Here is a 13,987-nt window from a genome sequence, read left to right as displayed (position 1 = left end):
GACGTTCTGGGGGCAGTGTTTGCGTGACGCGCTGCGAGCAACTAGCCTGACAGTGGAAACGCGACATGATTTCGGCCTCATTTCTCAACCTCCCGGGCTATTGGCCCGGCCTGGCCCGATTAAAGCCCTGGCTCGCACTGGCCCGATAGTGGAAATGCGGCTATTGAGCCACCGTGTCACCCTAATGTTAATTAAAGGGCACATAGTTTACCCCTTTTCTATGATTTAATATTAATATTATGGTTCGTCTGAGTGTGCCCGTTCAGGTTCAGTTTAAAACACAATTCAGATTGTTTTATAATAATGTGTTAAAGTGTCATGTTGGGGGCGTGTCCACAGGCAGCCGTTTTAGGGGTGTGTTGCTTCATATGAAAATTAGTTTCGACTTCCCGCCCAACTTAACAAGAGGGCGGAGCCAAGAGCTCCCTCGCTTTGTGTAAGGCAACAGACAGGCAGACAGAGAGAAGCAACATGAGTGAGAGGACCAGCATTCAGCTGTACATGTACGACCCGGACACACACCAAGCAGAGAGTACTGTTGAGGAATCAATATTCCTAATGTGCCAGAGTAAGTCAGAGTGGTAGCTACAAAATCAGTTGTGTCTTTGTATAGTTTTACAGGCGATCAGTAACGATGTTTGCGTCACCCATATAGGGATGTAATGATTAACCGGTTTCACTAATAACCGTGCTTTAATTTGTCACGGTTAATTAATCATAAATAAAGTAATGCCAACTGTGTGTTAGTTTAAAGTTCTGAGTCTGTACACTGAGATTAATAACCACGCACACTGGATTAACTTTGACTGAGACTATAACTAAGGCAAGTTCGTTATTTCCAGTGTAGGGACGCGCACACGAGGCAACGAGCTCACACTTTCCAGCAGCACCTAGTTGAGATGCCAGGAAGCTTCTGTGACCGCGGGAAATGCAAACAGCTGAAGTTTAAGGAAGACACAATGAAAAGTACATGTTTGTAAACTCAGCTAAAGTTACAAATAGGGGTGTCAAAATTAATTGTTTCTTCGGTGCACCGTGATGGAGACGCGGACAATTCGGTATCAGTTCAGTAATAATCATAACCGGTTATGTACTGACGTCATTTACCTCAAATGCGCTCTGTCGCGAGGGAGGCGAGCGCGGGTATTTACAACACTACAGGCGCCAACTACTTAAAAATTTGACTGTGTGTGTGTTTTCTGGAAAGTCTTTCACTGGCACTTACAGCAGAAGCCCCTATTTCTCAGCGATTGAGGGAATGAGAGTACTCCATTTCTCTCTCTCTCTCTCACTGTGGCCCATTTCACCTGCTGGCGTGACTCTTCCTCCCCTCTCTTTTCCTCTCGGCTGTATGCATTCCCGCGGCTGTACCTGTGCATTGTCGTGGGACCCGAAGAGATTTCGGCGCGGGAATAAATTTCAGAATAAAGCGCGGCAGCGGTCGGTAACTCTGGTGTAATTTTAACAGGAGTGCGCGGCCTCACAATATCGCTCCCGAGCGAGCGAGAAGCATGCGTGCGTGGCGTGTGTGTGCTTGGTGGTGTCTATGTTTATGCATATGTGTGAATGAGAGACAGTGTGGTGCTGTGTGTCCATGTGTGTGTGTGTTTATACAGACAGCTTGTTATAGCCACCCCTCAAAATAATACACTGTGTACGGAAAGCATCGTCAATGCACCGTGGTGCACCGAAATATGGAATTGAACTGTGAGACCAGTATAGGTTCACACCTCTAGTTACAAACAATGGTGGCGATAAGAGCGATCATGTGGTGAATGTTGAGCCGAGATCAGTCAAGTGTTTTTGGAGAGAGTTCTGAAAGACTCGGTGGATCAGCTGTTTTTAATGGCCCGAATCTCGATACGTTACATTCACTGCGTGTTCAGCACAAATGGCCGCTAAATGTAAAATCTCTGTTGCTCATCTGCAGGAAGACGATGAAGGCTCTTGTGTTGAGCCCAATAAGCCTTATATCCAAAAATAGAGCAAGGGTGTTTCTTTGGTGACATTGCTTTGACTCACACTGAAAATGGCGGACGCGAAACAACAAACTGAGAATATGGTGATGCGCGCCTGTTAATCAATATTGGTGGGGGGGGGGCACTCCAACGTCGAGTTGCGGTCTTTCTCAAAACCGCTCCAATTGGTCCACCGTTTTTATGTTGTTAAATTAAAAATAAAAAGGACTGGGTGTGTTTATTTCACCCCAATATGACGGTCAATACACCATACCTACACACATGTCTGTTCAAACAACTTGAAAGTAGATTTTTCACCATTGGTGCCCTTTAATACAACTTTAATGTGTGTAGTTAGTTTTACCCTTTTTAAATAAAACTGAACTTTTATTATTTATTTTATACTTTCAGATTTTTAAAATGATTTGAAGAATGAAGAATTTTTAGTGATCATAAACCAATAAGCATTTAGAGTGAAATAACTGAACGTTTATCATCTGCTTTTGTCTTACACGCAACTATAACTCGAGTAAACAGAAGCGGAAGTTGAATGTGTCTTTCATTTCTTGCATGTTTTTTCTCTTGCATGTCGATGCTGCTGCTGCTGCTGCTGATGAAGATGATGAACCCATCACAACAATGTAAGAACACAACTCTAGAGTTTATTAAAAAGGTCACACTTTACACTAAGGCTTCATTAGTTACATGTATTTACTAATGTGATCTAAGTGTGAACAATAAGTGTAGAGCATTTATTAAACCAACACAGGCTCATTCTGAACATGTAGCCCTATGTACATTTCTGAAGAGCGTGAATTATGTAGCCAAAGGTACGTATGGCTGCATTTCATCTTTAAAATGAACGCTACGGGATGGTATGGCGCAGTTCCTTTACATGCTATCAGCTGACCGCTTACCTCTGTATGGACGGTTTTCCCGCTGTTACCAATTTGTCTGGTAGCTCGCCACGTACGTTGGTAGACTTGAGGTGCAGAGAGGAGTTGACCACGACGACAGAGTTCCAGTCTGGAGAAGAACAGTTCCAGAAAGCATGTAGGACAATAACAGAAGCCAAAAAAATAAAAAATAAACAAGTAAATAACTGGGTGAGAACGTGGTAAATTTGAAAACATGGTAAAAAATCAGGTGAGGACTTTTCTTTTTCTGGATTGCTTTTGAAAACACTATCGGTTGGGCTTAGGAAAGGAGGTGATTGGGTCAATCTGAGCTTTTGAAAACACTATCGGTTGGGCTTAGGAAAGGAGGTGATTGGGTCAATCTGAGCTTTTAGAAAACACTATCGGTTGGCTTAGGAAAGGAGGTGATTGGTCATCTGAGGTCTTGTTGAAAACACTATCGGTTAGGCTTAGGAAAGGAGGGGGATTGGGTCAATCTGAGCTTTTGAAACACTATCGGTTGGGCTTAGGAAAGGAGGTGATTGGGTCAATCTGAGCTTTTGAAAACACTATCGGTTGGGCTTAGGAAAGGAGGTGATTGGGTCAATCTGAGCTTTTGAAAACACTATCAGTTGGGCTTAGGAAAGGAGGTGATTGGGTCAATCTGAGCTTTTAGAAAACACTATCGGTTGGGCTTAGGAAAGGAGGTGATTGGGTCAATCTGAGCTTTTAGAAAACACTATCGGTTGGGCTTAGGAAAGGAGGTGATTGGGTCAATCTGAGCTTTTAGAAAACACTATCGGTTAGGCTTAGGAAAGGAGGTGATTGGGTCAATCTGAGCTTTTAGAAAACACTATCGGTTGGGCTTAGGAAAGGAGGTGATTGGGTCAATCTGAGCTTTAGAAAACACTATCGGTTGGCTTAGGAAAGGAGGTGATTGGGTCAATCTGAGCTTTTGAAAACACTATCGGTTGGGCTTAGGAAAGGAGGTGATTGGGTCAATCTGAGCTTTGAAAACACTATCGGTTGGGCTTAGGAAAGGAGGTGATTGGGTCAATCTGAGCTTTTAGAAAACACTATCGGTTGGGCTTAGGAAAGGAGGTGATTGGGTCAATCTGAGCTTTTGAAAACACTATCGGTTAAGCTTAGGAAAGGAGGTGATTGGGTCAATCTGAGCTTTTGAAAACACTATCGGTTGGGCTTAGGAAAGGAGGTGATTGGGTCAATCTGAGCTTTTGAAAACACTATCGGTTGGGCTTAGGAAAGGAGGTGATTGGGTCAATCTGAGCTTTTAGAAAACACTATCGGTTGGGCTTAGGAAAGGAGGTGATTGGGTCAATCTGAGCTTTTGAAAACACTATCGGTTAGGCTAGGAAAGGAGGTGATTGGGTCAATCTGAGCTTTGAAAACACTATCGGTTGGGCTTAGGAAAGGAGGTGATTGGGTCAATCTGAGCTTTAGAAAACACTATCGGTTAGGCTTAGGAAAGGAGGTGATTGGGTCAATCTGAGCTTTTGAAAACACTATCGGTTGGGCTTAGGAAAGGAGGTGATTGGGTCAATCTGAGCTTTTAGAAAACACTATCGGTTGGGCTTAGGAAAGGAGGTGATTGGGTCAATCTGAGCATTTGAAAACACTATCGGTTAGGCTTAGGAAAGGAGGTGATTGGGTCAATCTGAGCTTTTAGAAAACACTATCGGTTAGGCTTAGGAAAGGAGGTGATTGGGTCAATCTGAGCTTTTAGAAAACACTATCGGTTGGGCTTAGGAAAGGAGGTGATTGGGTCAATCTGAGCTTTTGAAAACACTATCAGTTGGGCTTAGGAAAGGAGGTGCTTGGGTCAATCTGAGCTTTTAGAAAACACTATCGGTTGGGCTTAGGAAAGGAGGTGATTGGGTCAATCTGTGCATTTGAAAACACTATCGGTTGGGCTTAGGAAAGGAGGTGATTGGGTCAATCTGAGCTTTTGAAAACACTATCGGTTGGGCTTAGGAAAGGAGGTGATTGGGTCAATCTGAGCTTTTGAAAAGACTATCGGTTGGGCTTAAGAATGGAGGTGATTGGGTCAATCTGAGCTTTTAGAAAACACTATCGGTTAGGCTTAGGAAAGGAGGTGATCGGGTCAATCTGAGCTTTTAGAAAACACTATCGGTTGGGCTTAGGAAAGGAGGTGATTGGGTCAATCTGAGCTTTTAGAAAACACTATCGGTTAGGCTTAGGAAAGGAGGTGATCGGGTCAATCTGTGCTTTTGAAAACACTGTCGGTTGGGTTTAGGGAAGGAGGAGGGTGGGTCAGTCAGTCAGTCGACAGCACCCTCTGGTGGAGTTACGCAAGAACAGCAGGCGCGAATGTCACTCACGAGTGAAATTTGAGATCTGAAAACGCGTAACCAACGGCATCTGGTGGATTCGTGAATACAAAAACGGCAAAAAACGTAGCTCCTGGGGCGTATTTGGAGCTCTCCAGAAATGTAGCTAGTGGTACGCAATCAGAATGAGCCTGGGTTGGTTCTCCTTCTTAACAAGAGCTGCGCTGGATTATCCTGAAATGCAAAGTTTATTTCAGGAAATCAGTGGAATTTTGACAAATATTACACGAATGTTAATTAATGCAACATTAATGAATTTAGTATTTTTATATGAACTATTTTAAGTAGAACAATTTTTAGTGACCTTATAAAATGCACAACAATTATAGATTTTTAAAAATAAATCTAGATAATGTCTTTATTGGAAATCTGGGATTTCTTATCAATATAAATGGAGAATTTACAACTGCATTTGTAATTAAAATGTCTTGAGTAAACAAAATGAAATGTGACACTGTGAATTTTGACATTGCTTGTGATACTTCACATATTACGTACGTAAACAAATCCAGAACAGAGACTGGCAGCACCATAGACATTATAATAGATGCCAGCCGCGTTGACATATCAGAGCATCAGACTGAAACTGACCATGAGGTCTTTTTCTATTATAATGTCTATGGACAGCATGTCAAATGTATAGACACACACACACACACAGAGAAACACACACACCCCAAACAGCAGCAGTTGAGAGGTGTGCCAGTCACTGAATGCAGCATATGGGTTTTCAACTGTCAGCCACGTTCTGTCTTATATTATGCACTGTGTTTGTCACAAATGGCCCGTTTTTATTGAGTGGTACGGTACTGTATGGTTCGCTATGGTTCGGTATGCTTTTATGGCCGTTTCCATGGTCAAAAGGTACCAAAAGCAAACCGTACCATACCACTTTTTGGGTACCCTTTCGGAAGGTACCCAGCATGACAAAAGGGTACCAAAAGGCAAAGCGAGACACACAGCTGAACGCTATTGGTTTACAGAGATACATCACTAGCTCGTGCACAAGCCAGGAGAATGAAAACAAAGGAAGCGCCATTTTTAACTACACAGTCGAGACATTACACCGTAATAATATATACATATGATAATGAGCCGAGCTCAAACAAACCTTGTCGGCAAGAAGAAGAGCAGAATCTACACTGTGCCCCGTAGTTGTTTACAAGGCCGTCTAAAGCGCGAGCAGTTTCGCTTTCTCGTGTGCGTGTCTATTTTTGTAATAAGGAACTTCTTGAGCTGATGATAATAACGTGAGCATGATTATTGAAGCGCTTCTGACATCCAATCCATTCAGAAATGGACAAACGCGAGAGTGAAGCGCGAAAAAACAAAGGAACAAACTGCCATGATTAACTATTATCATCACCTTCTGGACTATTATGAACTGGGAATGACTGAATTACTGTCTAACAGAGGCTACACGTGCTGCTGAAGATTACAGACACAGATGAGAGGTTTGCACTGACTGTGGGCTATATGTTGCGTGTTGTTTTTGAAGCCAAATAACGACTAAGGCCCAATACTAATTCTATTTTTGTACCCCTACCCCTTCCCCTTGGCCCTTACAACCGTGGGATAAGGGGAAGGGCTTCAAAATTTACCTCTAAGAATTGGAACAGCACTACAGCACCTGCACACATCATCATATGTCATCTCGATCTCTTGCTTCATATGAGATCACCGATGGCGACTGCTGTAGTTATTCCAGTTGTGATATTTTTTGGTATTTATCTTCAGGAAATCACTGAAGGCATATATCATGTTATCATAATGATATAATGTAGCAATAAGATCATAACATATTCATCTATATAAACACACAAAACAACACTAACATTATAGCAGACACTGTAAACAGCTCATTCTCAGCCACTAGACTGGCTAGACTGACAGGGTATTCCAGTTTCATTCAGTGTCAGAATGTTGTGGGACTGCTGTACAGGAGTTGTTTATGATTATGGATTATAGATCGCAGAATTTAGCGGGTTTTTTAGCGTTTTTTTTAAAAGCATGACGTTAAAACATAAAGGCGGTTATGAATATATTAAAACATGTGCTTGTTTGTCGCAAAAATTCGTAATAATGATAAAAATTACAAATTTGTTGATCTCCTTACTTCTGGGTTCAGCAATACTGTCGTTGTGGCTGGTGTATTCTGGGAAATTTTCACCCCTTCCCCTTAGCCCTACGCCTTCAAGATAAAAAGAATTGGGACCCCCCTACCCCTTGGCGTGAACATGCGTAAAACGAGGGGTAGGGGTAAGGGCTGAGGGGTAGAATTGGGATTGGGCCTAAATGTATGGTGTGTGTAGTTATTATATAATTGATAACATATCAGAGACTGTAAGGGTCTGTATGTGTTCATATATGTTGCATTTATTAATTTATCTTATATAATTACAGACGTTACAGTAGGCTGTTTCACACTGTCTTTGATCTGCAGTTATAATCAACTCATGTTCATTGAAAAGTTAGTAATGAACATTTATACAGTATTTATGTGTATGAAGCATCTGTGTTGTGAGAAGTGCTTCTCATATGATATGTGAGCGACCTGTACAGCTTTACTGTAGACATTTCCTAGAGCGAGAATGACGTCGACTGAAACATTCTGTCATACACGCGCACCATTTGTACCCTTTTGACAGTGGAAACACAAGCCTGATAAAGTTGACCTTCACCATACTGTACCACTCAGTGGAAATGGGCCAAAAGTTATCTGTGGCTCAGTTGACGCCATTTTGTATTTTGTCTTTGGCTTGTATGGTGGCTCTGAATTCTCAAAACACCTCTCAAAGCGCTTTTTATGATGTGAAAAATGAAGGAAAAAATAAATAAATCGAACCCGGTTTGAATTTTTTATGACTGACACATTTTTGGAGGCAGTGTGTTAGTACGACTGACACAACGTGAGGTTGAATTTATTTTTCAACATGCGAAAATTACAGATGAAAAATTTGCAATAATCTTTATGGCCCGTTTCCACTGAGTGGTACGGTACTGGTCACCTTTATCGGGCTTGTGTTTCCACTGCTAAAAGGGTACCAATAATACCCTATTGGTGGGCGTGGTGTATGACAGAAAGTTTCAGATGACGTCATTCTCGCTCGAGGAAATGTCTACAGTAAAGCTGTACGGGTCACTTACATATCATATGAGAAGCTCTTCTCACAAAACAGATGCTTCATACACATCAATACTTGTGTATAAATGTTTATTACTAACCTTTCTATCAACATGATTTGATTATAACTGCAGATCAATGATGTGAAATAGCCTACTGTAACATCTGTAAATATATCAAATAAATAAATAAATGAACATATATGAACACATACAGACCCTTACAGTCTCTAATATGTTACCAATTACAGATAAACTACACACACCATACATTTAGCCCTTATTTGGCTTCAAAAACAACACACAACATATAGCCTAGTCAGAGCAAACCTCTCATCTGTGTCTTTAATCTTCAGCAGCACATGTGAGCCTCTGTTAGAGAGTAACTCCGAGTAATTCCAGTTCATAAAGGTGTATTGTACAAAAGGTATTTCAAATATAGACGTGCAAGCAAGAAAGTGAAACCGCTCGTGCTTTAGACGGGCTTGTAAAAACTTGGGGCACAGGGTAGATTCTGCTCTTCTTCTTGGCTTTTTGCTTGAGCTCTGGTCGACCATGGCTCCTTATTATATGTATATATTATTATGGTGTAATGTCTTGGCTGTGTATTTAAAACATGGTGCTTCCTTTGTGTTCATTCTGGCTTGTGCACGAGTGAGTGACACATCTCTGTAAACCAATAGTGTTCAGCTGCGCATCTAGCTCAGCCTTTTGGTACCCTTTTAGCCGTGCTAGGTACCCTTTGCAAAGGGTACCCAAAAAGTGGTACGGTTCGCTTTTAGGTACCTTTTGACAGTGGAAACGGCCATAAAAGCGAACCGTACCATACACTGAAAAAAATTATTCAAAGATGATTCCTTGGATTTACTAAAATTTTTTACGTTAAGTGGTTGTAAACAAATTATTTGGGTTGAATTTAAACAAACAAATAAAGTTGAATTGTCTTAAATTTAATTTGTTTGTTTAAATTCAACACAAATAAATTGTTTACAACAGTTTTGCAGACACTATTTTTTCAGTGTATTACTCAGTGGAAACGGGCCATAAGTCTAAGCTGACATTATCTTCAGCAGCTCAAACACTCTAATGGCTAATGGACAGATGGCTGCTTCTCACTCAGGGCTGCTGTTTATCCTAATGAGGGAGAGATGGGCACTAGTGGGCGGGGCTTTCTTCCTCTGATGACACGTACAAAGGGAGAATGTCAATCAAAGTGTTCCTGCAGACTGTTCTGATCAAGTCTGATTAGGTCAAATACATGTTTCCCATTAGAGGCTGGATATATTCACACACTACTGACACACAACCCCTAATAAAAGTGATTTTTGCATTAAAAAAAACTTATTTATAGATCTATTTATTGCAGTATTGATAATTGGCCAGTGATTGCTGTAATTGTCAGGAACAAAGTCAACAGTGCAAAAAGTAGATTTTATCTTTATGCATTTTTATTTTATTTTTAGAATATTGTAATTTTATTTTTCATTGCAGTAATGAGAAAGGGGAATTGGGATACTAGTTAATTGCCATTTAAATATTTGTATGTTTTTATGAAAAATATAACGTTATTAATTTTAATTTTGGGATCAAATTTGCCCTACTTTTAGATTTTTTGAATATTTGCCATTAAAATATTTGTAATTTTTTTTATGCAAAAATTTAAACATGATCTTGCGTCAAGGTATATTTATTTATTTTGCAATGCAGTATTGATAATCAGAATCAGAATCAGAAAGAGCTTTATTCCCAGGTGTGTTCACACATACAAGGAATTTGTTTTCGTGACAGAGCTTCTACAGTGCAACAGGATTCTGATTCTGATTTCTGATTCAGGGCTGCTGTTCATGCTAAAGAGGGAGAGATGGTCACTTGTGGGCGGGGCTTTCTTCCTCTGATGACACGTACAAAAGGAGAATGTCAATCAAAGTGTTCCTGCAGACTATTTTTATCAAGTCTGATTAGAACAAATACATGTTTCCCATTAGAGGCTGGATATATTTCCACACTACTGACACACAACCCCTAATAAAAGTGATTTTTGCATTAAAAAAACTCCTTATTTATTGATCTATTTATTGCAGTATTGATAATTGGCCAGTGATTGCTGTAATTGTCAGGAACAAAGTCAACAGTGCACAAAGTACATTTTATCTTTATGCATTTTTATTTTATTTCTAGAATATTGTAATTTTATTTTTCATTGCAGTAATGAGAAAGGGGAATTGGGATACTTGTTAATTGCCATTAAATATTTGTATGTTTTTATGAAAAATATAATGTTATTATTCTTCATTTTGGGATCAAATTTGCCCTACTTTTTGATTTTTTGAATATTTGCCATTAAAATATTAGTATTTTTTTTATGCAAAAGTATAAATATGATCTTGCGTCAAGGTATATTTATTTATTCTGCAAATGCAGTATTGATAATTGTCCAGTGATTGTTGTAATTATCATGAACAAAGTCAAGAGTAAAAAAAGTTAATTCTCTCTTTATGCATTTTTATTGCATAAAAAAAACACAGTGGCAAAAATGGCACAGCTCAAACACTAATGGACAGACGACTGCTTCTCACTCAGGGCTGCTGTTCATGCTAAAGAGGGAGAGATGGGCACTAGTGGGTGGGGCTTTCCCATTTTAATGACACGTACAAAGGGAGAATGTCAATCAAAGTGTTCCTGCAGACTGTTTTGATCAAGTCTGTTGATCAACAGTGCAAAAAGTACATTTTATCTTTATGCATTTTTAGAATATTGTAATTTTATTTTTCATTGCAGTGATGAGAAAGGGGAATTGGGATACTTGTTAATTGCCATTCAAATATTTGTATGTTTTTATGAAAAATATAACGTTATTAATTTTCATTTTGGGATCAAATTTGCCCTACTTTTAGATTTTTTGAATATTTGCCATTAAAATATTAGTAATTTTTTTATGCAAAATCTAAAATATGATCTTGCGTCAAGGTATATTTATTTATTCTGCAATGCAGTATTGATAATTGTCCAGTGATTGTTGTAATTATCATGAACAAAGTCAATTCTGTCTTTTTGCAGTTTTATTGCATAAAAAAAAACACAGTGGCAAAAATGGCACGGCTCAAACACTAATGGACAGACGGCTGCTTCTCACTCAGGGCTGCTGTTCATGCTAAAGAGGGAGAGATGGGCACTAGTGGGCGGGGCTTTCCCCTTCTAATGACATGTACAAAAGGAGAATGTCAATCAAAGTGTTCCTGCAGACTGTTTTGATCAAGTCTGATTAGAACAAATACATGTTTCCCATTAGAGGCTGGATATATTCACACACTGCTGACACACAACCCCTAATAAAAGTGATTTTTGCATTACAAACCTCCTTTAACTAACCTTATTGTAAAGTGTTAGCATTAAAGCTCAGCTGACTCAAGTGTTATAATGCATGAGTGTGTTTTATTAATCTGTCCACCAGGAAAACAAACTCTACGAACAACCACAAAGATAAAAACGTCCGACAGCGGAACACCAATTGACCAATGGACCAACACAGAACAATGCTGAAGGTTTACAATCACATTAACTCGTTCTGCTTTTCTAAACCGCCATGCAAACCTAGTCTAAACTCCTGCTGTTTCCAGATGACCAACTGCATATCCTGACGGACGTGTCCAAGGAGAGGAGACGCTCGTGGAGATGCAAATCCTGCCTCGCGAGGTGAAGAAAACAACAATAACCACAGCATTACACTGGCACAAACCTACAATAAAGACTGTCTTAAGTTTGCCTTATTCAGGCTCATGATGTGTGTGTGAATGCGGACGCTGATGGGGAGGATGAGTTTCTGTGCTGTTATCGTTGCATATCTTTCTTTTATCATGCCCTCCTGCTGCACTAATTCTTTTTCATATCTACATGTTGTCTCGAATGCATGCAATAACATAATCTAATAAGATTCAGATATCGTTTTCTATTGTTACTTTAGATGGCGTTGCATCCAAATAAATAGCCCGTGTGTCTGTTTATGTGTGTGTGTGTGAGAGAGAGAGAGTGTGTGTGTTTTTAAAGAAATTTAAATGGATAAAAAAAAAAAGTAAGGATGCGTCAAGATCTTTGTACAGTTTATCATCCAATAAATCAATACTAAAAGGAGGTGTTTTTTGTCTTAAACTAGAATGCAAGAACCTTTGTGAGTGGCAGAACAGTATTTAATCTTAAAGCTGATATTGTATTAAATGAAATGGATATATGTAACATTTATTTTCTAGAGTTATTTAGACGTCTTGTACATGTGGTGCTGTAAGTGTTCCAATATTACGATAGCATCTGTAAAAAGCAACAGAGTATATATATATATATCTTTCTTTTTTTTAATAAATAAAAATGTCCTATTTCTTTTTAGAGAAGAGATGATTCTTGTACAGCATGGCTATAATCCTATGCAATATGTATTCATATAGACCTACTGACAATTGTAAGTTGGGGCGGGTTTGTTTAATTTCAGAGAATAAAAGCTTTAACGGGACAGTGAGTTAAGGGTGCTTCGCATTTGAAATGCACTGCTGTAGTTGCATGTCAACTCCTGATCAATACAGTGTGTGTGTGTCAACCTGACAATGGACCAACATACATGGGAGGAAGTGGGTGGAGCTAAAGCCATTACAAACTATGTGAAACCAATTGTTTCCTTTTTCAAAATAAAGGTTCCAAAATACTTCAGTGTGTGTGTGTGTTTTTCTGAATCAACGTGGCCTGTTTAAAATGGTCCTTCGTAAATGAATCCTGTAATCGCCATCTCTCATTTAAGCTGCTGAACGTTTTACTAAAGTCATCCATAAAGTTGTTCCTATGGGACAACCTGTAAAGTTTGTGTGACTTGGCATTTTGAGTAGTGTTGTCCTAGATTTACAATTACTGGCCACTATATTAGATACACCTTATGTGTACCAGGTTGGACCCCCTTTTTCCTTAGAGGTTTTGCTCTATATTGACATGATAGCATCACGCAGTTGCTGCAGATTTGTTGGCTGCACATCCATGATGCCAATCTCCCGTTCCATCACATCCCAAAGGTGCTCTATTGGATTGAGCTCTGGGGACTGTGGAGGCCATTTGAGTACAGTGAACTGTCATGTTCAAGAAACCAGTCTGAGATGATTTGCGCTTTATGACATGGTGCATTATCCTGCTGGAAGTAGCCATCAGAAGACACTGTGGTCATTAAGGGATGGACATGGTCAGCAACAATACTCAGGTAGGCTGTGATGTTGACACCATGCTTAATTGGTACTAAAGGACCCAAAGTGTGCCAAGAAAATCTCCCCCACACCATTACACCACCACCAGCAGCCTGAACCGCTGATACAAGGCAGGATAGATCCATGCTTTCATGTTGTTGAGGTCAAATTCTGAGCCGAGCATCTGAATGTGGCAGCAGAAATGGAGACTCATCAGACCAGGCAGCGTTTCTCCAATCTTCTATTGCCCTTCTATTTGGTGAGCCTGTGTGAATTGTAGCCTCAGTTTCCTGTTCTTAACTGACAGGAGCGGCACCCGGTGTGGTCTTCTGCTGCTGTAGCCCATCCGCCTCAAGGTTGGACGTGTTGTGTGTTCAGAGATGCTCTTCTGCAGACCTCGGTTGTAACGAGTGCTTATTTGAGTTACT

The 13,987-nt window shown here is 39.9% G+C and overlaps 1 protein-coding gene across 1 annotated transcript in view; it reads left to right on the top strand.

The window, feature by feature from the left end:
• Positions 1–13,036, top strand: part of nptnb (neuroplastin b) — a 168,406-nt gene extending 155,370 nt beyond the window's left edge. The window contains 3 exon segments of the mRNA XM_056479002.1: positions 2,578–2,599; positions 11,798–11,888; positions 11,964–13,036. Coding sequence (XP_056334977.1) covers positions 2,578–2,599; positions 11,798–11,858 — 83 coding nt within the window. The 3' untranslated portion in view covers positions 11,859–11,888; positions 11,964–13,036.
• The last annotated feature ends 951 nt before the right edge of the window (positions 13,037–13,987 follow it).

The sequence above is a fragment of the Danio aesculapii genome, chromosome 18 (genome assembly GCF_903798145.1).
Source record: "Danio aesculapii chromosome 18, fDanAes4.1, whole genome shotgun sequence".
Classification (NCBI taxonomy): Eukaryota; Metazoa; Chordata; class Actinopteri; order Cypriniformes; family Danionidae; genus Danio; species Danio aesculapii.
Note: the sequence above shows the minus strand (reverse complement) of the source record. Positions and strands in the feature narration are given on the sequence as shown.